The 25000-nt window shown below is 54.2% G+C and overlaps 2 protein-coding genes and 1 long non-coding RNA gene across 11 annotated transcripts in view; all 3 read left to right on the top strand.

Annotated features, from left to right (window-relative positions):
- LOC148654406 (uncharacterized) overlaps positions 1-16538 on the top strand; it is a 127180-nt gene extending 110642 nt beyond the window's left edge. Inside the window, exon 2 of the long non-coding RNA XR_015941389.1 lies at positions 16032-16538. This is a non-coding gene — a long non-coding RNA (uncharacterized LOC148654406). The remainder of the gene's footprint in view (positions 1-16031) is intronic.
- Positions 1-16538, top strand: part of c9h12orf56 (chromosome 9 C12orf56 homolog) — a 22550-nt gene extending 6012 nt beyond the window's left edge. For 2 of the 6 annotated variants that reach the window (XM_088646478.1, XM_088646477.1), the window contains exons 4-13: positions 1449-1701; positions 2887-2972; positions 3300-3444; positions 4160-4266; positions 5108-5197; positions 8015-8138; positions 9568-9636; positions 10957-11034; positions 13075-13253; positions 15407-16538. In XM_088646478.1, coding sequence (XP_088502604.1) covers positions 1449-1701; positions 2887-2972; positions 3300-3444; positions 4160-4266; positions 5108-5197; positions 8015-8138; positions 9568-9636; positions 10957-11034; positions 13075-13253; positions 15407-15623 — 1348 coding nt within the window. In that variant the 3' untranslated portion in view covers positions 15624-16538. The remainder of the gene's footprint in view (positions 1-1448; positions 1702-2886; positions 2973-3299; positions 3445-4159; positions 4267-5107; positions 5198-8014; positions 8139-9567; positions 9637-10956; positions 11035-13074; positions 13254-15406) is intronic. The other 4 variants (XM_088646481.1, XM_088646479.1, XM_088646480.1 and 1 more) reach the window with 4 other exon arrangements.
- A 2538-nt stretch (positions 16539-19076) lies between these two features.
- The window catches only part of ssbp1 (single-stranded DNA binding protein 1), an 11038-nt gene continuing 5114 nt past the window's right edge, over positions 19077-25000 (top strand). The window contains exons 1-5 of one of the 4 annotated variants that reach the window (XM_088646573.1): positions 19107-19181; positions 19947-20003; positions 21288-21434; positions 22756-22813; positions 24806-24946. In XM_088646573.1, the coding sequence (XP_088502699.1) occupies positions 21411-21434; positions 22756-22813; positions 24806-24946 (223 nt within the window). In that variant the 5' untranslated portion in view covers positions 19107-19181; positions 19947-20003; positions 21288-21410. Of the gene's footprint in view, positions 19182-19242; positions 19262-19946; positions 20004-21287; positions 21435-22755; positions 22814-24805; positions 24947-25000 lie in introns of those variants that run through there. The other 3 variants (XM_088646570.1, XM_088646571.1, XM_088646572.1) reach the window with 3 other exon arrangements.

Genomic DNA, 25000 nt, shown 5'->3' with positions numbered 1-25000 from the left:
TGCAACGGGCTCAAGGCAGGGTACACCCTGGATGGGATGCCAGTCCATCACAGGACACACACAGACACACACTCACACACTCACACCAGGGCCAGTCCATCACAGGACACACACAGACACACACTCACACCAGGGCCAGTCCATCACAGGACACACACAGACACGATCACACCACGGTCAAGTTTTCTCAGACGCCAATTAACCTGCCAGCACGGCTTTGGCCTGTGGGTAGAAACCCAAATGAACACGATAGACGTACAAACTCCACACATACAGCACCCCAGAAACTGAAACCAGACCCCCAGTGCTTCCCTACACTGGACATCCCTTTTAAGAAAAAGAAATGCTTGAAGAAAACACAGGGGGTACAGCAGGTCTCTGGTGGGTTGCGGGTTTGAGTCCCTGCTGCGGACACAGCCTACTGATCGACAGGGAAGAGTGTAGCGCAGGGGGTACACCAGGTCTCTGGTGGGTTGCGGGTTCGAGTCCCTGCTGCAGACACACCCTACTGATCGACAGGGAAGAGTGTAGCGCAGGGGGTACAGCAGGTCTCTGGTGGGTTGCGGGTTCGAGTCCCTGCTGCGGACACAGCCTACTGATCGACAGGGAACGGTGTAGCGCAGGGGGTACAGCAGGTCTCTGGTGGGTTGCGAGTTCGAGTCCCTGCTGCGGACACAGCCTACTGATCGACAGGGAACGGTGTAGCGCAGGGGGTACAGCAGGTCTCTGGTGGGTTGCGGGTTCGAGTCCCTACTGCAGACAGTGCTGCTGTACTTGAGGGAGCTCCTGTACCCCAGGGGCTCCAGTCCGCCCAGTGGTGTCCATGTGGACCAGGGTTAATCCTGTCCTGTGTCCTGTGAGCTGTGTCCTGTCCCGGATCGAGTCATGGGCTCTCTGACCTCTTCACGCCCAGAAGCCTGGAGCTCAGGCCCATTGAGCCCATGTGTGCTGCTTGAAGGGCACGACCTGCACTGAGTGGTGCAGTCCAGGGGTTCACGGGTTTAATGGTTTAGAGGTTTAGGGGTTCAGGGGCGTACTGGTTTAGGGGTTCCGGGGTTTACTGGTTTAGGGGTTCAGGGGTTTACTGATCTAGGGGATCAGGTGTTTGGGGGTTCAGGGGTTTACTGATTTAGGGGATCAGGGATTTACTGATTTAGGGGATCAGGGGTTTGGGGGTTCAGGGATTTACTGATTTAGGGGATCAGGGGTTTGGGGGTTCAGGGGTTTACTGGTTTAGGGGATCAGGGGTTAAGGGGTTCAGGGGTGTACTGGTTTAGGGGTTCAGGGGTTTACTGATCTAGGGGATCAGGGGTTTGGGGGTTCAGGGGTTTACTGATTTAGGGGATCAGGGATTTACTGATTTAGGGGATCAGGGGTTTGGGGGTTCAGGGGTTTACTGGTTTAGGGGATCAGGGGTGCTGGAACACAGTAGCCTCGTGATGTTCCAGGTGGGGTGCAGCTGCAGGGGGGGGGAGGACGAAGCAGACGAGGTCGGCCTCCTGCCCCTCCTCCGACCTGACTGGCCTGGGGTCCCGCCGGGCCTCAGCGGAGGGGGCCCCCGGGCCCCCGGATCTGGCCCCGGTCTGCGCGCCCGGGACAGGAGGGAAGGAGCAGAGGCTGAAGGAGCTGCACCTGTATACATTGTCTGCCTCCTCTCTCTTCTACCAGCACCTGAGGAGCACCTGGGACAGCTACGTCATAGTAAGTGGACATCGGACAGGTCGCACATAACAGCCCCGCGGCCCTGCTGGGCCCTTTCCAAGTCGGTAGCTAATTGATCCCTGGATCTTGTCCAGCTGTGTCTTGAGCAAAGCCAGGGTATCGACTCTTACAACATGGCTGGGTTGCTTGTTCCACTCTCCCACCACCCTTTGTGTAAAGAACAGGTTCCTGCCCTGACCGGAGGATCTCATCCAGCTGTGTCTGGAGAGAAGCCAGGGTATCGGCTCTCACAGCATGGCTGGGCAGCTTGTTCCCCACCCCCACCACCCTTTGTGTAAAGAACAGCTTCCTGCCCTGGCCGGAGGATCTCATCCAGCTGTGTCTTGAGCAAAGCCAGGGTATCGGCTCTCACAACATGGCTGGGTTGCTTGTTCCACTCTCCCACCACCCTTTGTGTAAAGAGGAGCCTCCTGTCCAGATTGACGAATCTCATCCAGCTGTGTCTGGAGAGAAACACCAGCCACCCTTCATCAATCCCCGTTCTTGGTTTTATATATACTTTCACAAGTAATCTGATGGGTTGACCTTGTTGGTCCTTTGAGGGTTTTGAAAACTTGTGTCAGCTCCCCTGATACAAGGAGTCATCCGTCTGTTAGTTCTGCCAAAGTATGCATACCCTGGGTCCCCTAAGAGTATTTGTCCAGAAAGTTATATTGCTCTTGAACTCTGATGTCTGATCTCTGTGTGTGCAGAAGTCCGCTCTCCTCTGCAATCTCTGTCCTCTGTGTGTTTGCAGAAGTCCACTCCCTATCTGTGATGTCTGATCTGTGTTTGCAGAAATGTGCTCTCCATCTGTAATGTGTGATCTCTGTGTGTGCAGGAGTCCGCTCTCCATCTGTAATGTGTGATCTCTGTGTGTGCAGGAGTCCGCTCTCCATCTGTAATGTCTGATCTCTGTGTGTGCAGGAGTCCGCTCTCCATCTGTAATGTCTGATCTCTGTGTGTGCAGGAGTCCGCTCTCCATCTGTAATGTGTGATCTCTGTGTGTGCAGGAGTCCGCTCTCCATCTGTAATGTCTGATCTCTGTGTGTGCAGGAGTCCGCTCTCCACCTGTAATGTCTGATCTCTGTGTGTGCAGGAGTCCGCTCTCCACCTGTAATGTCTGATCTCTGTGTGTGCAGGAGTCCGCTCTCCATCTGTAATGTCTGATCTCTGTGTGTGCAGAAGTCCACCCTAATGCTGGACCCACTATACAGAAGAAGATCCAGCCTGTCATCGACGCCCTCCGCGCATGGAGAGAGCCTGCACAGGTAGGAATGAGTGCACATTCGAGAAGCAGCTCATCCTATACAGCGGCCAAGGACGGCGATCAATCTGTATATACAGTACCTATGCACATTTTGCACATATTTGATTGTTTTTACAGTGACCATGATCATCACATTTTGCACACACCTATGTATTTATTTTCATTTATTTATTTTGTATAATTTTTCATCTATCCTGATGTCTGTTGTTTGCTTGTCTTGAGCTGGACTGCTGTAGCACATCAATTTCCCTTTGGAAATCTAAACACTCTCCTGGCCCCTTAACAGAGGGACAGGTCTCCTGACCTCCACTGGTCCCTTTTTTTCCAGCCCGGAACGGGCGGGGCATCTGTTCAACCAGCTGACCGGCGAACTTCTGCATGATGACAACACCCAGGAGCAGACCTACCTGCTGGTCCAGGAGCTGAAGGCAGCAGCTCAGGGAAACAGCTCCCTCAAGAGGCTCTTCTGGAGAGTGAGGGCGCTTCCCTCTGTTTTCCTTTTGCCGTCGACGCACTCCTGCCCGAAGAGGAGCGCACCGGTGTTTCAGTTAGTGTAGTGTATCAAGTGTTAGCGTATCAAGGATTAAAGAAGTGAGCGTATTGAGAGATAACAAAGGAGCTGTATCATCCCTCAGCTCCCAGCTGGCAGCCCCCCCACTGGAGCCCAGCAGGTGTGAGCCTGGCCAGTACCTGGAGGGGAGACTCCTGGGAAAGCTGAGGCTGCTGCTGGGAGAGGTGTGAGTGGGGCCAGCAGGGGGCGCTCACCCTGCGGTCTGTGTGGGTCCTCATGCCCCAGTATAGTGACGGGGAGACTAGACTGAAAAAAGGCGCCGTCCTTCAGATGAGATGTAAAACCGAGGTCCTGACTCTCTGTGGTCATTAACAATCCCAGGGTGCCTCTCGACAAGAGTAGGGGTGTTACCCCAGTGTCCTGGCCAAATTTCCCCCTTGGCCTTTACCCCTCATGGCCTCCTAATAACCCCCCTCTCTGAACTGGCTGCACTCCCAGCATTACTGTGAGAAACTGCCACAGCGTACGACTCAAGATTTGATGTTACTCAAGTCGCGAACGTTTCTTAACCGAAGTCAAGCGCGTCTTCATGCTTGCAAGTCCAGAGCCTCCTGAATCTGCCCTCGGCTGCCCGGCTCTCTCCGCTCAGCTGTGCTGACGTGTGTCCCCTCTTTCAGTCCCAGGAATTATTCCCTTTCTTGGTCACCAAGCTCCATGACGTCTCTCGGGAATCTCAGGCTCCTTACGGGGGAAAAGGCCGACCCTCCAGAGATGATGAAATGCTGTAAGTAATGAAATGGGTCTGTGGAAAATCTCTATTCTATACTGTGTAATACCATCTGCTCCAGCGTCCTCAGGGTTCCTCAGACTTACTGTATATAGGGGAGAGGGAGGTACTGCAGATGAGTCTAATTGGGTGTAAATTGGATCAATATGTTCCAGTTAAGTGTTAAATTGGACCAGTAGAAAGTCTGTCCAATGACCTGGGGCCCTACATTACCTCCTGAGCTGTAGCTGTCATGATCTGAGGCTTCCCCTGTTGTAAAGGCTTGATCCACATTTAGCGCTGGGAGAAGCGGATTATCCAAAGTTACAGCGGAGAGTAACTTGTCTGAGAGATGACCTGTTCAAAAGTCATCGGTTACCGTTATAAAGTCAAGTCTGAGAACAACGTTTCAATAAGTAATCGATAACACTTACGGGTAACTTGACTGAGCAATTACATCTTCATAAGTAATCAATAACAGTAATGTCTGAGATTCCGTTTTAAGAAGTGAATCTATACCACGTTACGAGTAAGGTGTCTGAGCTTTTTAATTTTAATGAATGACCAATCATGGTTATGTGCTACTTGTCTGAGAGATTGTTTTAAAAAGTGATCTACTGTGTTAGTTTTCAAAGCACTATATGAGTGTAAGGAATTATGATCAGATACAAAAGGCATTTCAAATAAAAGCCACAAGTTGTTAATCGGGGCTGAATTCCGACTTTCCCCACCCCCAGCGAACCTGGGAGAGCTGGGGATCACAGGAAGACTCCTCCCCTTGCTGTAGTACCGCAGTGTTTCTGGTGTGACAAGGCGGGCGAGAGATGCCGATGGCTCAGTGTTGCACTGCCCCCTGCAGGTTGGGTATACTCATAGTCCAGACGCTGGCCGAGGTGTCCAGGGGGATGGAGACTGAACCAGCCCGTCTCAGGACACTGACTGCCGAGAGGTGAGCTCCTGATCAGGGATGGCCCCTCTGAGATCTCATTCTCACACAACGTAGAACAGCCCTCTTCTCTCCCGGAGCCCTGAAGTTCTGTCTTCCTTGTTGTTGCTGTCTGTCTTCTGTGTTGAACTGTTGAACGTTCCCCCAGTGGCGGCTTTAACAGCGCGTGAATTGAATGAGACAGAACGCAGGTTCCAGGGGAAATGTTGATTTTTGTGTGTTGTGTGTTGCGGGCACCGAGCGCCTGGTCTGAACACACCAGCCGGCCAGTGGAAAACCCCAGGGACTTTCCAACTGGGCTTCAGAGGAGGAAGGGAAGAGTTTCTGGGACCAGTGACCAGAGATCGTCTGTCAAAGAGCCAGGGGTGAAGAGTGGCCTACTGCACAGAAATACCACTTTATACAAAAGCAAGAAGTCGGGCCATCAAGGATTAAAGACGTGAGCGTATTGAGAAATAACAAAGGTGCTGTATCCCCCTGCAGCTCCCAGCTGGCAGCCCCCACTGGAGCCCAGCAGGTGTGAGCCTGGCCAGTACCTGGAGGGGAGACTCCTGGGAAAAACTAAGGTTGCTGCTGGAAGAGGTGTTAGTGGGGCCAGCAGGGGGCGCTCACCCTGCGGTCTGTGTGGGTCCTCATGCCCCAGTATAGTGACGGGGACACTAGACTGTAAACAGGCGCCATCCTTCAGACGAGATGTAAAACCGAGGTCCTGACTCTCTGTGGTCATTAACAATCCCAGGGTGTCTCTCGACAAGAGTAGGGGTGTTACCCCAGTGTCCTGGCCCAATTTCCCCCCTGGCCTTTACCCCTCATGGCCTCCTAATAACCCCCCTCTCTGAACTGGCTCCATCCCTCTGCTCTCCTCCCCACTGAGAGCTGGTGTGTGTGAGAGGACTGGAGCATCATCCAGGTGGGGCTGCACACTGGTGGGGGTAGTGGGATTCCCCCTGACCTGGAAAGAGCTCGGAGTGGAGGGTCCAGACAGGGGCTGTATAAGTGTATTACAACCCCTTGTGATCTCATATTTGCCCCCACCCGCCCTCGACAAGTCTCAGCCGATCTCGGCCGAGTTTCTCTCCCACGAAAAAGACGTAATAAAAAGCACATTGTGACATTCGCTCGGCTTTTCTGAAACAGCCTACAGTTCCTCGCTTGAGACCCGGTGGGAGGAATCTGGACACACAGGCTCAAGTGAGATGCTGGCACACCAGATCTGACAAGCAGGTTTTTCAACGAGCACTGCGAGAGCTTCAGGCTGCCACTGAAATCTCTGGCTTCCTTGTAATAATAATAATAATAATAATAATAATAATTGCTTACACTTATATAGCGCTTTTCTGGACACTCCACTCAAAGCGCTTTACAGGTAATGGGGATCCCCTCCACCACCACCAGTGTGCAGCCCCACCTGGATGATGCGACGGCAGCCATAGTGCGCCAGAACGCTCCCCACACACCAGCTCTCAGTGGGGAGGAGAGCAGAGTAATGAAGCCAATTCATAGAGGGGGATTGTTAGGAGGCCATGATTGGTCAGGGCCAATGGGAAATTTGGCCAGGACACCGGGGTAACACCCCTACTCTTTTCGAGAAACGCCCTGGGATTTTTAATGACCACAGAGAGTCAGGACCTCGGTTTTACGTCTCATCCGAAGGACGGCGCCTGTTTACAGTCTAGCGTCCCCGTCACTATACTGGGGCATGAGGACCCACACAGACCGCAGGGTGAGCGCCCCCTGCTGGCCCCACTGGATCTGGCCTCGTTGTGCATCTGTCCTGTTTGGCAGTGGAGTTCTTTAACTCCCCAGGGAACAGGGAGAGGAGGAATAGAGGAATCACTGACACCACACCACGGGCCAGACACTAGAAACCAGCAGATCGGGTTCCCGGATTTGTGGGCTCGTTAACTCACCCAGGGGTAATTCAAATCGTGCGTGGCCGATAGACCCAAAGATAAGACAAGGATCAGATGTGGCCATGGTGATTATCCATGCTGACAGACAGCAAGCACGATCTGGAGCACCCAGAATGTGAGTCCTGCTTTTTAGGCTTTAGTTGTTTTGGTTTTTAGGAATTTCCTTTTTTAGGCTGAGTATGTCCGGGGTTTGATCAGAGTACATCCCTGCGGTAGTTTTCCAGTAAAGAAGCGCACCAATAACACCATACAATACAAGCTCGGTAGCCTCGTAGCCTTGTTGTTCGTCTGGTGTCTCGGCAAAGTTAGAGTTTATGACCCAACGAGCGTCAGTTCGGCTTTTTGCAAAAACAAGCCTTTCGGATTTTAGAAGTGAGGGTGGTCAGACCTCAGTTGCTAGGTTGCTGCTGGGAGAGGTGTGAGTGGGGGCCAGCAGGGGGCGCTCACCCTGCGGTCTGGGTGGGTCCTCATGCCCCAGTATAGTGACGGGGGACACTAGACTGTAAACAGGCGCTGTCCTTCGGATGAGACGTAAAACGGAGGCCCTGACTCTCTGGTCATTAAAAATCCCAGGGTGTCTCTCGACAAGAGTAGGGGTGTTACCCCAGTGTCCTGGCCAAATTTCCCCCCTGGCCTTTACCCCTCCTGGCCTCCTAATAACCCCCCTCTCTGAACTGGCTCCATCCCTCTGCTCTCCTCCCCACTGAGAGCTGGTGTGTGTGAGAGGACTGGAGCATCATCCAGGTGGGGCTGCACACTGGTGGGGGTAGTGGGATTCCCCCTGACCTGGAAAGAGCTCTGAGTGGAGGGTCCAGACAGGCGCTGTAGAAGTGTAAATTATTATTATTAAATTTTTGTTTTCTATATAGTTTCGATTCTGGTTTTTTCTCACCCTTTTCTTTAACAGAGGAGCGTCGACACAGAGGCTGTTAATGACTTTAGTCTGTGAGCCTCTGACTGGAAATATCCCATCACTGCCAGACTCCAGACTCACAGGAACATCCCCGATTCCCAGTCCTCAGGGCGTGGAGGTAAGAGCCGTGGGACGTTAGTCTACCCCAGTGGTTCCCAGTCCCTGTTGTGGCGAAACCCACACACACCTGCTGGTTTTTCAATCCAGCCCACCCGCACTAGATAATCGAAGCCTTAATTGATCTTAATTGATTCCATTGGAATATTTATTTCGGGTCACAAGTTTTATTTCACTTACAAAACACCACAGTTAGAGCTCCAACATGTTTACGACCAGAGAATAAACAGCTCAGATTAATCTTAGTATTAAGTCAGCGGAGGGTTTGATGGTGTAGCTCAGGGCTGGACTGGAGCAGAAACCAGCAGGTGTGTGGATCACCAGCACCAGGACTGGGAACGGCTGGGCTTGTCTCAACCAGTTCCTCACTGCTGCACGAATGAGCAGTTCAGCCTCCTTCCTGTAAAGATGCTGGACTGTTCTAGATTTTTTCAGTGATTATTTTATAGATCATAGATATTTTTCCCCGGCTCTGCTATTTTGTCTAGTGCATAAAATGATTAACGTCCCATTAGTGGGTTCATTGCAAACACTTAAGTTAAAAAGAAAGGAATGTTTGAATACTGTATCTGACTCACACAGTACAAAGTGGAGGTTTGTAAGCATCAACAGAGTTTAGTACACTATGATGGGCTTCAGAGTTTGTGTTCTGCTTTTTAAATTTTTAAACCTGCTCAATAATTTCCAGTGCAAGAAATTTTATTTTTTGTCTATTCATGTTAACAATAGCCGTCACACACACGCACCAGAATCTTGTGCAAGGAGCACATGTACACTAAAGTCTCGTGCGATATGCACACATACTCACCAAGGTCTTGTGCAAGAAACATACACATCCCTATGCCTTCTGCGAGGCGCATACACAACAAAGTTGTGAAAGGTGCACACACGCACACCAAAGATTTGTGCAAGGTGCACGGACACGCCAAAGTCTTGTGCAAGGAGCACATGTGCACTAAAGTCTTGTGCGATATGCACACACACTCACCAAAGTCTTGTGCAAGAAACATACACATCCCTTTGCCTTCTGCGAGGCGCGTACACAACAAAGTTGTGAAGGGTGCACACACTCACCAAAGCTGTGAAAAGTGCACACGCACACCAAAAGATTTGTGCAAGGTGCACGGGCACGCCAAAGTCTTGTGCAAGGAACACACTTTCACTAAAGGCTGGTGCACGGAGTATAGCTGAAAGTCACATTCATGCAAATGGAAAAAAAGGACAGGCACCTCACACACGAGCTCAGAGTGTCGGTGCACCAGGGATCCTCACCAGAGACCCCTACAGGGCCTGACCTTCACCACGGCCTCCCCACACACCCGCTCAAGGTCGGCGTAGCTTGCGCCGGAGAGCAAACGCTTCGGCTCGCCGTTGACGCGGCCAGTGTGGGAACTGCCCGCTCCCCTGACCGTTCTGCGCTGCCGTCGCAGGGCCTCCGAACGGAATTCTGGGAAGCGGCGGCGGCGCTGGTCTACGAGGTCCTCGTCCTCTCCCATCAGGTGGGTAGCGTGCGTGGTGCTCTGGGGCGGCTCACGCCCACTCCGGGCGCTGGATAACCCGGAGGTCTCCGGTGGGACGTCTCAAATCCCTTCCAGGATTCACGGTGCGGGGAAAAAACAAATCGGATGGCATATCGTTTGAAGGACGTGGTCTCTGCCTCCGCTCGGCGGGTGGAGGGGCTCTAGCAGTAAAATGAGCCGGGAACGAGAGAGAAAATTCTCATTTTTTAATTGTTTTGGTATAAAATGTCTTGGCTGGCAGCTGAGAACCCTGCCGCTGCACACGGGGGAGAATCAGGGGGCGTGGGCGGAGTTTCCCCCCAGCCCCGCCCACCTCTGAGCCACTGATTGGAGGAGAGACACGCCACTCACCGGCGGCACCACCTCCCTGCCAGCACTCAGGAGTCCACAGGGGGGCAGTGTTGTTGCAAAGAGATTCCCGAGCGAGCAATCTATACCCCACTCTCGGCCGATTGGCCCTCCACCCTTTGAACAATCCTGGTCACAGCTGGTTAGGGGCTTGGCCCAGGCTCGAACCCAAGACCACAGAGCCCAGCAAGTGTTCAGGTGAGTGACCGCTCAAGAGGTCCCAGTACATTTAAAAAACACTTTTAATGTGTTTAAAATCCAGTCCTGGGGACCCAGCAGTAACACCCTGTAGTGAACACAGGGCAAACACAGGTCAGGCTCACTGAGTCTGCCTGCTTTCTGTAATGGGGCTCATACAGTAAACCACTCTGAACCTCCCTGTTATTTTGATTTCCAATTGTACAGTGCTTCCCAATGATCAACGATTTCCGTTAACCCGTGAAATCAGCAGCTATCTTCCACCAGACCTCACCCTCCCGCCCCAGACAAGAAGACAGCCTCTAAACCCCCTCTCTCCATTTACTGTACGCTGGCACACCCTGAAGATGCACGCACACACACACACAAACACGTTTCGTTTAATTAAACAATAATCCAGCCAGTGGTTTTCGTGGCTTGGGCGCCCTCTTGCGGCGGTTATCCCGTCACTGCAGTCCTTCACAGACTCGCAGCGCCGGCCGGAAACATCGGTGGGTCTTTAGTGGGTAAAGAGCTCGTCGCGTCTGACCTCCTTGAGCAGACAGCAGGTCCCACCAGCGCCGGGTGCCCTTGAGGCGCTGCGGGCACAGTGCCTAGGGCTTACGATTTTTTTTAAGCAGGGCACCATGAACCCGGAACCGCCCTGAGGGAGAATTGTGGGATTTAAAACGACTCGCGGTCCCCTGTGTTGCTCGGACGCGCCCCCCTGCCCCCGTCGCTCACGTCCGGTGCATGTTTCATCCCCCCACACAGGGAGGCCGCCCCCCCGCGGCGGAGCCGTTGCTGACAGTGGGGTGGGTCCTGAAGACCCTCCAGGCACAGCCCTCTGCGGTGAGTCCGCTCGGCAGCCCCTCCCTCACGCATCTCCGCTGGGTGGGGGGGTGTCTGACCAGTCGGCCCCCACTGCTTGCTGGGACAGGGTCCGCCTCCATCACCTCCCTTTTCTCCAGTGGTGTGGGGCATCACCTTGGCACCACGATCGTGTTCATTTTGTACTTCGTAGTTAAGGAAGCGTTAAGGAGGAGATTCTGGGGCCCTGGGTGCAATTCTTAGGCTGCTTCCTGATAAGATCAGGTCACTCTATTGGCCAGATACAGTGTCTCGCATGAGGAATGTGTCTTTTCTCAGACCCCAGCCTGCTCTCCAGGAGACACACAGACAGGGAGAGAGAAGCTGGGGGTCAGAGCGCAGGGTCGGCCATTTATATGGCACCCCTGGAGCAGCTGGGGTGAAGGGCCTCGCTCAGGGGCCCCACGGAGTAGGATTCCTCTGCCGGCCACGGGATTCGAACCGGCAACCTCCCAGCCACAGATCCTGAGCCACAGAGCCACTGCCCCGCCCTCGGACCTCATCTATGATTAATCCATGATAAATAATGGATTGACCATACTACAGTCTGTATTAATACTGTAAGTGTTTAACAGTGTGGCAACATACAAAGTAAGATTGCATTGCATCTAGACACCTGGGAAAACGTATGACTGGTACGTAGTCACTAGATAGCCTCAGCATCTCACCCAGCTGGGTCTGGAGAGAAGCCAGGGTATCGGCTTCAACAACACAGCTGGGCAGCTTGTTCCCCACCCCCACCCCCCTCTGTGTACAGAAGAACCTCCTGTCCTGACTGGAGGAGCTCACCCAGCTGTGTCTGGAGAGAAGCCAGGGTATCGGCTTCAACACCACGGCTGGGCAGCTCGTTCCCCACCCCCACCCCCCTCTGTGTACAGAAGAGCCTCCTGTCCTGACTGGAGGAGCTCACCCAGCTGGGTCTGGAGAGAAGCCAGGGTATCGGCTTCAACCACAGGCTGGGCAGCTCGTTCCCCACCCCCACCACCCTCTGTGTACAGAAGAGCCTCCTGTCCTGACTGGAGGAGCTCACCCAGCTGTGTCTGGAGAGAAGCCAGGGTATCGGCATCAACCACAGGGCTGGGCAGCTCGTTCCCCACCCCCACCACCCTCTGTGTACAGAAGAGCCTCCTGTCCTGACTGGAGGAGCTCACCCAGCTGTGTCTGGAGAGAAGCCGGGGTATCGGCTTCAACACCACGGCTGGGCAGCTCGTTCCCCACCCCCGCGCACCTCATCCAGCTGTGTCTCCAGAGGAGCTGGGATGTCGACTCCAACCACAGGGCTGGTGTCGCGATCGCAAACCCCTCCTCTTCAGGGGCGCTCCACACCCTTCCTCGTCAGTTTCATCCCCCACCCCTGCTCCCTGCTCCAGCCCCGCCCCCTTTCAGTTCCCCCTTAAAAGCCAGACGCTGACGCTAATCCGGGCTCTGCTCTGGTTCCCCTACCAAGCGAGCCCGGGACCTGGGACGGGCCTGGCCCGTCAAGGTCTTCGTTTCTGTTCCTGTTCCCGTTCCGCTGCCGGTTTCCGACCCGGTTCTGCTTTGAATCGTCCGTCTCCGGATGGATGGCCCGGATTGGACTTCTGCCCCCCGTTTTGGATCTCCCCTTCCGACTCCTGTCTGGATCGTCTGCCTCGGCCACACCTCCCCGCTCCGTGGACACGCCCCCCCCCTGCTCTCATCCCCGTCTCCTGCGTGCCCCCCAGTGTCTTCTCACTCGACCCCGGATCGTGCCGTCTGCGTAGGGTCCGGAAAGAACGCTCCCCGACGGCTGGGGCCGCTCGTTCCACTCCCCCGCCGCCCTCTGTGTAAAGAAGTGCGCCCAGTTTTTCAATCCGCTTCCACGCCGTGTCCGGCTTCAGTGTGGTCTGGGCTGCGCCGTTGATTCTGAAGCCATCTGCTGGCTGGCTGTATATCAGCCCCCCCTTGTCGTATTCCCTGTTGAAGATGACAGCCTTATAAGCACACAGGACTTTGAATCGCGGGGAAAGGGAGGAAGTATCATTTTCTCTTCTGTTTGCGCAGGTGTGCTTCATAGGTGACGTGGCGAAGCAGGTGGTCGACGCCCTTTCTTCCGCGCAGTGCCCACTCCTCCCTGCACAGGCTGTACTGCTGTACCAGCGCTGCTACATCCTGCATTCCTGTCTCCAGCACAGCAGCCTCTTTGCCGATTTCATCCGGGCTGAGTACAGAGAGGAGTTCAGGTGAGCGACCCGGCAAGCCACCCTCCATACGGGGTGGGTGGGTGGCCGGATTTCCCATGGGGCTCTGCAGGCACAGGGCCCAGGGGCCTAGGAAATTGGTAAGGCCCACGAAGGAGGGAAACACGAGTGGCTGACGGAAAACGAGCTGAAAGAACAGGCTTGCGTCTGTCTGTGTCCCTGCCTGTGTCCTATAAGATCATCCCTGTCTGTGTCCTATAAGATCATTCCCTGTCTGTGTCCTATAAGATCATCCCTGTCTGTGTCCTATAAGATCATCTCTGTCTGTGTCCTATAAGATCATTCCCTGTCTGTGTCCTATAAGATCGTTCCCCTTCTGTGTCCTATAAGATCATTCCCTGCCTGTGTCCTGTAAGATCATCCCTGTCTGTGTCCTTTAAGATCATTCCCTGTCTGTGTCCTGTAAGATCATCCCTGTCTGTGTCCTATAAGATAATTCCCTGTCTGTGTCCTGTAAGATCATCCCTGTCTGTGTCCTGTAAGATCATCCCTGTCTGTGTCCTATAAGATCATCCCTGTCTGTGTCCTGTAAGATCATCCCTGTCTGTGTCCTATAAGATCATCCCTGTCTGTGTCCTATAAGATCATCCCTGTCTGTGTCCCATAAAATAATCCCTGTCTGTGTCCTATAAGATCATCCCTGTCTGTGTCCTATAAGATCATCCCTGTCTGTGTCCTGTAAGATCATCCCTGTCTGTGTCCTATAAGATCATTCCCTGTCTGTGTCCTATAAGATCATCCCTGTCTGTGTCCTATAAGATCATCACTGTCTGTGTTCTATAAGATCATCCCTGTCTGTGTCCTGTAAGATCATCCCTGTCTGTCCTATAAGATCATTCCCTGTCTGTGTCCTATAAGATCATCCCTGTCTGTCCTATAAGATCATTCCCTGTCTGTGTCCTATAAGATCATTCCCTGTCTGTGTCCTATAAGATTGTTCCGTCTGTGTCCTGTAAGATCATTCCCTGTCTGTGTCCTATAAGATCATCCCTGTCTGTCCTATAAGATCATTCCCTGTCTGTGTCCCATAAGATCATCTCTGTCTGTGTCCTATAAGATCATCCCTGTCTGTGTCCTATAAGATCATTCCCTGTCTGTGTCCTGTAAAATAATCCCTGTGTCCTATAAGATCATTCCCCGTCTGTGTCCTATAAGATCATTCCCTGTCCGTGTCCTATAAGATCATTCCCTGTCTGTGTCCTATAAGATCATCCCTGTCTGTGTCCCATAAGATAATCCCTGTCTGAGTCCTATAAGATCATTCCCTGTCTGTGTCCTGTAAAATAATCCCTGTGTCCTATAAGATCATTCCCCGTCTGTGTCCTATAAGATCATTCCCTGTCCGTGTCCTATAAGATCATTCCCTGTCTGTGTCCTGTAAAATAATCCCTGTGTCCTATAAGATCATTCCCCGTCTGTGTCCTATAAGATCATTCCCTGTCCGTGTCCTATAAGATCATTCCCTGTCTGTGTCCTATAAGATCATCCCTGTCTGTGTCCCATAAAATAATCCCTGTCTGAGTCCTATAAGATCATTCCCCGTCTGTGTCCTATAAGATCATCCCCGTCTGTGTCCTATAAGATCATCCCTGTCTGTGTCCCACAAGATCATCACTGTCTGTGTCCTATAAAATCATCACTGTCTGTGTCCTATAAGATCATCCCTGTCTGTGTCCTATAAGATCATCCCTGTCTGTGTCCTATAAAATCATCACTGTCTGTGTCCTATAAGATTATCCCTGTCTGTGTCCTGTAAGATCATCCCTGTCTGTGTCCTATAAGATCATTCCCTGTCTGAGTCCTATAAGATCATCCCTGTCTGTGTCCTGTAAGATCATCCCTGTCTGTGTCCTATAAGATCATCCCTGTCTGTGTCCTATAAGATCATTCCCTGTCTGAGTCCTATAAGATCATCCCTGTCTGTGTCCTGTAAGATCATCCCTGTCTGAGTCCTATAAGATCATCCCTGTCTGTGTCCTATAAGATCATTCCCTGTCTGTGTCCTATAAGATCATTCCCTGTCTGTGTCCTGTAAGATCATCCCTGTCTGTGTCCTATAAGATCATCCCTGTCTGTGTCCTATAAGATCATTCCCTGTCTGTGTCCTATAAGATCATCCCTGTCTGTGCCCTCAGGTATTACATCCAGCTCTCATCCGCTGAAGACAAGCTGCCCCCCTGCTATCCCATCACCCCCCCCACTCTCCAGCTGATCCGCCAGGTCCTGCTCCTGGTGGAGCACGGCTCTCGGCAGGCTCCGGCCAGCGGGGGTGACTTCGGAGAAGCCCGCAGCGAGGAGCGCCGGGGGTGGGGGGGGGCTCGCACCGGGGGTCCGTCCTCCGGCATCCCCTGAGCCACGCCCACCGGGGGGGGGGCACCCGTGACGGGCTACAGCCGAGGGGAGGGCGGAGAGTTGTGCCGCAGAGACGCCGACACCTCGCCGGCTGTCATGACGCAGGGGATTCTTCATAGGTGCCGTCCTTCGGATGAGACGTGAAACCGAGGTCCCGACTCTCTGTGGTCATTAACAATCCCAGGGTGTCTCTCGACAAGAGTAGGGGTGTTACCCCAGTGTCCTTGCCAATTTCCCCCCTGGTCTTTACCCCTCATGGCCTCCTAATAACCCCCCTCTCTGAACTGGCTCCATCCCTCTGCTCTCCTCCCCACTGAGAGCTGGTGTGTGTGAGAGGACTGGAGCATCATCCAGGTGGGGCTGCACACTGGTGGCGGTGGTGGGATTCCCCTAGAGCCTTGATTGGAGAGTCCAGAAGAGCCTTTATTCATTATGATTATGATGATAGTGAAAACATCCTGCACATTCTCAGCACCCCGATCTCTTCTCAAGCCCTCGTGAGGAGAATTAACAGTATACGCCAACGCTGTCGGACGTAAGGAACTGTGAAACCGAGTGTCAGAAGCAAGAGACGACACAGCAGGCAAATGGAAATAAAAATGTCCCGATTTTTGCAGCTTTCTCGGAGTTCTGCGAGACGTGTGCGGTGCTTCTTGAGGTTTAAATCTGAAGGACTGTTTTTTGTGTATCTCTTGCATCACACCATGATCATGCAGTCACGACATGTGTCACCTTACGCCTGTGCTTTCTGTGTAGTCCAGCTGTTAATGGAAACATCTGTAAAACGCTGGTTGTGTTTAAAACACTGCTTTTGTTAACGATATGCAGATTTGGTCTGTTAAGTCTCTTTCAAAAAACACACAGTGTTTATGTATGACTAGGTAGCCATCCTATAAATCTTGTCCTTTGTCCGAAGTCCAGTGGCTTGTGCTTTACTGGTTGTGTGGAGTGCTTACCAGGGAGAGTGGGGAATCGCTGGTCGTCTGGAGTTGGGGCTCTGCAGGAGAGGTTGCTAAAGAAGTGAAAACTGTCTCTCTGTGAGGCTGGTGGAGGGAGGGGAGGGGCAGCGCAGGGTCAAGGGCGTGAGTGAGCTTCTGAGCTCGTAACCCAGGAGGTTGCGGGTTCGAGTCCCTGCTGCAGACACTGCTGTTGTACTTGAGGGAGGTCCTGTACCCCAGGGGTTCCGGTCCGCCCGGCTGTATATTTAACACACCCTACTGATCGATAGGGAAGAGTGTAGCGCAGGGGGTACAGCAGGTCTCTGGTGGGTTGCGGGTTCGAGTCCCTGCTGCAGACACAGCCTACTGATCGACAGGGAACGGTGTAGCGCAGGGGGCACAGCAGGTCTCTGGTGGGTTGCGAGTTCGAGTCCCTACTGCAGACACACCCTACTGATCGACAGGGAACGGTGTAGCGCAGGGGGCACAGCAGGTCTCTGGTGGGTTGCGGGTTCGAGTCCCTACTGCGGACACAGCCTACTGATCGACAGGGAACGGTATAGCGCAGGGGGCACAGCAGGTCTCTGGTGGGTTGTGGGTTTGAGTCCCTACTGCGGACACACCCTACTGATCGACAGGGAAGAGTGTAGAGCAGGGGGTACAGCAGGTCTCTGGTGGGTTGCGGGTTCGAGTCCCTGCTGCGGACACAGCCTACTGATCGACAGGGAACGGTGTAGCGCAGGGGGTACAGCAGGTCTCTGGTGGGTTGCCGGTTCGAGTCCCTGCTGCAGACACACCCTACTGATCGACAGGGAACGGTATAGCGCAAGGGGTACAGCAGGTCTCTGGTGGGTTGCGAGTTCAAGTCCCTGCTGCGGACACACCCTACTGATCGACAGGGAACGGTGTAGCGCAGGGGGTACAGCAGGTCTCTGGTGGGTTGCGGGTTCGAGTCCCTGCTGCGGACACAGCCTACTGATCGACAGGGAACGGTGTAGCGCAGGGGGTACAGCAGGTCTCTGGTGGGTTGCGGGTTCGAGTCCCTGCTGCGGACACAGCATACTGATCGACAGGGAAGAGTGTAGCGCAGGTGGTACAGCAGGTCTCTGGTGGGTTGCGGGTTCGAGCCCCTGCTGCGGACACACCCTACTGATCGACAGGGAAGAGTGTAGCGCAGGGGGTACAGCAGGTCTCTGGTGGGTTGCGAGTTCGAGTCCCTACTGCAGACACACCCTACTGATCGACAGGGAACGGTGTAGCGCAGGTGGTACAGCAGGTCTCTGGTGGGTTGCGGGTTTGAGTCCCTGCTGCGGACACAGCCTACTGATCGACAGGGAAGAGTGTAGTGCAGGTGGTACGGCAGGTCTCTGGTGGGTTGCGGGTTCGAGTCCCTGCTGCAGACAGTGCTGCTGTACTTGAGGGAGGTCCTGTATCCCAGGGGCTCCGGTCTGCCCTGCTATGTCAGTGGGATCACATCCCTGCAACGTACTGGGGTCTCCGGGGGGGAGTCATGTGCTCTCTAGTGCGCTTAGCAGTCTGCACTCTGGGAAACAAGGATGAGCTCTGACCCTCTGGGCCCCTGAGCCTCTGGGCTGGACTGTACCTTCACCTGCCTCAGTGATCCATCTTTACTTAGGGAAGGACTCAGCAGACACTGCTGGTTGACCTCTGGTTATGCCAAATCCACCATCACAGCCGGACCAGGGTGGTTTCTGTTGCAGTTATCAGAGAAATGGCACACCCTCTCAATTTTACCACTACATCAAGACCGGGAGCTCTGATCGGAGTACTTCACCTGAGATTCACTTGAGTCTTGTATCCGGCTGGCTGTTGATACAATCACACCTGATGATGGTTGGTACAGTGGTGCAGATATTGTATTTGAATAAAACAGACTTTCCTCCTATACAGAACACTTTATGCAGAGCATTTCTTAATTTCACTTTGTGTAAAAACATATACGCAAAGTGGATTATAAAATGATGCCCGGCAAAAATGATCACTTTGGAGGTATTCCAGTGTATCTTACAAACACAAAGAAGATTTTTTTTAACAGATGGATTAGTTCACTTGCGGCATTCATTTGATCCCAGCTTCAAAATGAAATGAAGATTGTAATATTAAAAACGGCAAATTACAAATTTGGGCACCAATTTCCATGGAATAGGCATCATTATACTCGATACCTGAGGTGCTGTCTGTGTGGAGTTTGCATGTTCACTCCGCGTTCACGTAGGTTTCCTCCAGGAGCTCTGGTTTGGCGGTAGGTTAATTGGCTTCTGGGTCTGTCTGAAAGGACCGGTGTCCTGTTGCGCCTGCACCGGACGGGGGCTCGGGCTCCGCCGCTACCATGAACTCAAAATGAACGCGTCGATTTCTTAAGTAGTTCGGGTGGGTGGCTGCGTCAAGCACGCGTAGTCTGCCGAGGAGCAAGTAGCGAGTTTATTCCCTGCTGAAAAGGAGAAGAGAGAAAACGCGCCGTTTCGGCTGTGAAGTGTTCCGGCTGGATTTATAAAGCCCAACCCTGCGGCCCGGAACGAACCTTCCGAGGCGCGGTTTCCTTCGAAGGTGGGACCTGTATCGGTGACGGACCGGAAGCAGCGTGCCTGGAGGACTTGCAGTAAGTGCATGTTCTACATAACCCTTTCTACAAAAGTCGCCGACAACAACAACAAAAACAAAATAAGATCGAATTTGTCCGTATGTATTTCGCGGCTCTAGTGATTTTGAAGTAGAAATGGCGTGACTTACTTTGTGAGAAACTTAACTCAACTTGAAAGTTGCGCTCGAACAGCCCCCTTTTTCAAGTACGACGCATTTAACAATTGGCGCGTAGATAGCCTGTAGTTGTCCGTGGGTTGACGGGGTTCAAGTGTAAATGCCAACCCAGCGTACAACCACGATTTAACTGAAATAACAAGGTCGGGCGAAGGGGGACGCCAGCGTACGCGGTTTCCATACGGCAGCTCGAGAAACACGCGTGGAAGTGTGTCGCCGTGGCCGCGGGACCGTGGATCCTGCACACTCGTTCATTTCACACGTACACGCGGCGTTTTATCTGGGTGGTCTGTGGTTAGGTCGAGAGTTGAAATGCTGTTGCGCATTCGGATTTATTTATTAACGACACACACCGAAGATGCGGGCAGAGAAACAGCTCCGTGTTCTTAAATTCCTAGTAAATGTTAATTAAAAAATGTAAGTTCGTAATTGTTTTATAGCCTGGTCCTGGTCGTGTCCGCTATTTTTAGACGGCCTAGTGCAATAGAAGCATCGCATTCCTTCGTCCAACGCTACGGACCTGTATGTGAACGTCTCCAGCCCATTGAAGGTGGCTTAACAAGCCAATACACAATCGATTGAACTGTTTTCTGAATTCGTGTTACAGGGGATTTGGGGAAAGGTTCTGCCGTTCGTGTCAGCAGAAGCGCTTCTTTAATTAAAGGTACAGCCGCCTATAAAAGGCCTCTGACTCTGGTTAGACGTGTCGCGGTTCTGCAGTTCATTTTCATCTGCTGGGTGCCCCAGAATCGGAGTTTAAGACCCCCTGCTGCAGACAGACCTGTCTCACGTCTTGTGCAGTGATGTTGACTGGGCAGAGCCAAATTAGGCAGCCAGTATGTGGGTTTAATGTAATCCCTGCCTCTCTTAGATTAAAGCCAGCTGTGCTAAGAACTAGGGTATGAGGAAGAATCAAGCTTCGGGCTCACCCTCAGACATCAGTTTGGATCTTTGGAACACAAGTTCCAGCGTGAATTAGATTTCTGTGTGTTCTCAATCCGTGAAGCAATAGACACTAGCAGCCCAGCAGGTGGGAGCCTGGCCAGTACCTGGAGGGGAGACTCCTGGGAAAGCTGAGGCTGCTGCTGGGAGAGGTGTGAGTGGGGCCAGCAGGGGGCGCTCACCCTGCAGTCTGTGTGGGTCCTCATGCCCCAGTATAGTGACGGGGACACTAGACTGTAAACAGGCGCCGTCCTTCAGATGAGACGTCAAACCGAGGTCCTGACTCTCTGTGGTCATTAACAATCCCGGGGTGTCTCTCGACAAGAGTAGGGGTGTTACCCCAGTGTCCTGGTCAAATTCCCCCCCTGGCCTTTACCCCTCATGGCCTCCTAATAACCCCCCTCTCTGAACTGGCTCCATCCCTCTGCTCTCCTCCCCACTGAGAGCTGGTGTGTGTGAGAGGACTGGAGCATCATCCAGGTGGGGCTGCACACTGGTGGGGGTAGTGGGATTCCCCCTGGCCTGGGAAGAGCTCTGAGTGGAGGGTCCAGACAGGTGCTATACAAGTGTAAATTGTTATTATTATAAAACTTTCTCTTGTAGTTTCAGTTCAAGTCATTCTCCCTTTTGCTTTCCTAAGTCCATCCATCCATTTTCTAATCACTTTATCAAGTGCAGGGTGCCAGCGGGGAGAGTTTATGCCAGCAAGCAAGCAATGGGCAGGATACACCCGGGATGGGACACCAGTCCATCACAGGACGGACACACACACACACACACACACACACACACACACTTAACCTCCCAGCATGTCTTGAGATTATGGGAGGAAACTGGAGCACCTGGAGGAAACCCACAAGAACATGTAGAGAACATGCAGACTCCACACAGACAGCACCCTTGGTCGGGACCTGACACCCAGGGCCCGACACCCAGGGCCCCACACGGCGCCCAGACCTGCGTGTGCGTTCGCCGCGAGTGATGTCATTATTCTGCTTCGTTTCAGTTGGCCGGCTCTGTCCCGCTGGGCTCCGTTCTCCAAAGCCGGACTTCGACGGGAGAGATTCCCTGCTCGTCTCCCCAGGAGATCCTCTCTCTCTCTCCCCCCCCCCCCCCCAGGCCCACAGCCATGCTGAGACGGGCGGTGACACAGGTGTGACGATCTTCGTGTTAACGATGTTAACCCCCGCCTGCCTGGGCTGGAGGCTCGCAGATGACAGATCAGTTTTCTTTGAAAACTCCAGGGCTATAGACCCAGTTAGACCCACACCGGTCTATATAATGGGTGTAATTGTGTGCTGAAATGGACGTGGCTCCTGTGCGGTCCAGCTGATGTTTCAGGACAGTTCTAAGACTGAAGTTCTTGTGCTGAAGGTTGTATATCCGCTTATCCCAGCCTGACTCTCCCTCATCGGCGCCATCTTGGAAGGCCGCTGTCCCGCTATCTCCCGTTGGATTCTGTCTATTTTTTTTACTTTGTTTTTTTTTTTTCCCGTACCGCTAACTGTACATACTGCTTGTTCGGTGATCTGAATAGGCCATCTGCTACCGTCCGGAAAACGGTACCGAAATATACAGACCGAGTACACGTCTTGGTCTGTATCCTTCGGATGAGACGTAAAACCGAGGTCCTGACTCTCTGTGGTCATTAAAAATCCCGGGGCGTTTCTCGAAAAGAGTAGGGGTGTCACCCCAGTGTCCTGGCCAAATTTCCCGTTGGCCCTGACCAATCATGGCCTCCTAATAATCCCCCTCTATGAATTGGCTTCATTACTCTGCTCTCCTCCCCACTGAGAGCTGGTGTGTGTGAGAGGACTGGAGCATCATCCAGGTGGGGCTGCACACTGGTGGGGGTGGAGGGGATCCCCATTACCTGTAAAGCGCTTTGAGTGGAGTGTCCAGAAAAGCGCTATACAAGTGTAAGCAATTATTATTATTATTATTATTATTATTATTATTATTATTATTATTATTATTATTATTAAGACCACCAGCTTCTTCCCCCAGGCAGTAAGACTGCTGAACAGCCAACCACAGAAGACGCCTGCAGTGACCTCCTAGAACCGACAGGGGGCGCCGGTGCCCTCCTGTCACTTGCGCTCTCAGGACACGGACCAAGAGCGCCAAATACCTCCTTTCCTTGTGTTACTTTCGCACAATCTGTAAATTGCAGCTGTGTAACTTACTGTATCCTAGTGTCGATCGAATCCCTCTGAATTCCTGCCCTCCTCCTCCTCCTCCTCCTCCTCCTCCTCTCTCCCTCTCGACGAGACACAAACCGTCTGGCTGCCGACGACGCCGTCGCGTGCTGTACTGTTCATCGAGCGCCGATGAATTAACCTTGATGATGATGATGATGGAAAGTGGAAACCAGTGTTCCCAGAGGCTGTGCACTGTGATGGACAATGGCCACAGCCCGGATGTCACCTCGGCAGCCGGGCTGAAAGCGTTTCTCTCTTCTTCATCTTTTCCAGTTGTTGGGGCAGTCCGTCAGGCACCAGTCCAACGACGTCTCCCTCATCCTGGAGCGATGTGAGTGCTGGAGAGGCTCCCTTTTCTCCCACCCACACACCAGAAAAATCAACCCCTCCCCCCCACAAAAAAACAAAACAAAACAAAAATCGCACTGATGCACCACCAGAAAATGAAATCTTATTTTTCAGCGATTTAAGATTTTGGCTCGAGCAGAAGCCCAGGAGAGTCGGGCGAGCCCTTCCGAGGGCTGAGGTTGTCCTCACCTGCCTGAAGATCAAGGTGGGTCCCCTCAGCAGGGGACCCCAACTCTGGTCCGCTCTGGTCCGAGCTGTGCAGGGTTCCCCGACTCTGGTCCAAGCTGAGCAGGGGTCCACTCTGCAGGGGACCCCGACTCTGGTCGACTCTAAGCAGGGGTTCCTAACTCTGGTCCGTGCTGAGCGGGGGGGGCCCCACTCTGTTCCAAGCGGAGCAGGGGTCCCCAACTGTGGTCTGGTCTGTGCAGGGCTCCCCGAGACTGGCTCGCTCTGGTCTGTGCGGAGCGGGGCTCCCCGAGTCTGGCTGGCTCGCTCTGGTCTGTGCGGAGCGGGGCTCCCCGAGTCTGGCTGGCTCGCTCTGGTCTGTGCGGAGCGGGGCTCCCCGAGTCTGGCTGGCTCGCTCTGGTCTGTGCGGAGCGGGGCTCCCCGAGTCTGGCTGGCTCGCTCTGGTCTGTGCGGAGCGGGGCTCCCCGAGTCTGGCTCGCTCTGGTCTGTGCGGAGCGGGGCTCCCCGAGTCTGGCTCGCTCTGGTCTGTGCGGAGCCGGGCTCCCCGAGTCTGGCTGGCTCTGGTCTGTGCGGAGCCGGGCTCCCCGAGTCTGGCTGGCTCTGGTGTGTAGGGGGCTCCCCGAGTCTGGCTGGCTCTGGTGTGTAGGGGGCTCCCCGAGTCTGGCTCGCTCTGGTCTGTGCGGAGCGTGGCTCCCCGAGTCTGGCTCGCTCTGGTCTGTGCGGAGCGGGGCTCCCCGAGTCTGGCTGACTCTGGTCTGTGCAGGGCTCCCCGAGTCTGGCTGGCTCTGGTCTGTGCGGAGCCGGGCTCCCCGAGTCTGGCTGGCTCTGGTCTGTGCGGAGCGGGGCTCCCCGAGTCTGGCTGACTCTGGTCTGTGCAGGGCTCCCCGAGTCTGGCTCGCTCTGGTCTGTGCCGAGCGGGGCTCCCCGAGTCTGGCTGGCTCTGGTCCGTGCGGAGCAGGGCTCCCCGAGTCTGGCTGGCTTGCTCTGGTCTGTGCGGAGCAGGGCTCCCTGAGTCTGGCTGGCTCGCTCTGGTCTGTGCGGAGCGGGGCTCCCCGAGTCTGGCTGGCTCGCTCTGGTCTGTGCGGAGCGGGGCTCCCCGTGTCTGGCTGGCTCGCTCTGGTCTGTGCGGAGCGGGGCTCCCCGAGTCTGGCTGGCTCGCTCTGGTCTGTGCGGAGAGGGGCTCCCCGAGTCTGGCTCGCTCTGGTCTGTGCGGAGCGGGGCTCCCCGAGTCTGGCTGGCTCGCTCTGGTCTGTGCGGAGCGGGGCTCCCCGAGTCTGGCTGGCTCGCTCTGGTCTGTGCGGAGCCAGGCTCCCCGAGTCTGGCTGGCTCGCTCTGGTCTGTGCGGAGCAGGGCTCCCCGAGTCTGGCTGGCTCGCTCTGGTCTGTGCGGAGCGGGGCTCCCCGAGTCTGGTTGGCTCGCTCTGGTCTGTGCGGAGCAGGGCTCCCCGAGTCTGGCTGGCTCGCTCTGGTCTGTGCCGAGCGGGGCTCCCTGAGTCTGGCTCGCTCTGGTCTGTGCGGAGCCGGGCTCCCCGAGTCTGTCTGGCTTGCTCTGGTCTGTGCGGAGCGGGGCTCCCCGAGTCTGGCTCGCTCTGGTCCGTGCGGAGCAGGGCTCCCCGAGTCTGGCTGGCTCGCTCTGGTCCGTGCGGAGCAGGGCTCCCCGAGTCTGGCTGGCTCGCTCTGGTCTGTGCGGAGCAGGGCTCCCCGAGTCTGGCTGGCTCGCTCTGGTCTGTGCGGAGCCCGGCGGCGATGACGATGGCCGGTGTCCTGACCCCCCCCGTCTTCTCCCCCAGCCATGAACCGGGTGCAGTTGTTGGGGCGCGTGGGCCAGGACCCCGTGATGCGGCAGGCGGACGGCCGGAACCCCGTCACCATCTTCTCCGTGGCGACCAACGAGATGTGGAGGACCGGGGATGGGGAAAGCACCCCTTCAGGCAAGGATCACCCCCCCCAAACCGCCTGCCCGAGTCCCCCCCGACGATCGACCG

Source organism: Lepisosteus platostomus, chromosome 9, assembly GCF_059453375.1.
Source record: "Lepisosteus platostomus isolate fLepPlt1 chromosome 9, fLepPlt1.hap1, whole genome shotgun sequence".
Taxonomy (NCBI): Eukaryota; Metazoa; Chordata; class Actinopteri; order Semionotiformes; family Lepisosteidae; genus Lepisosteus; species Lepisosteus platostomus.
This window is presented reverse-complemented; position numbering and strand designations above follow the sequence as displayed.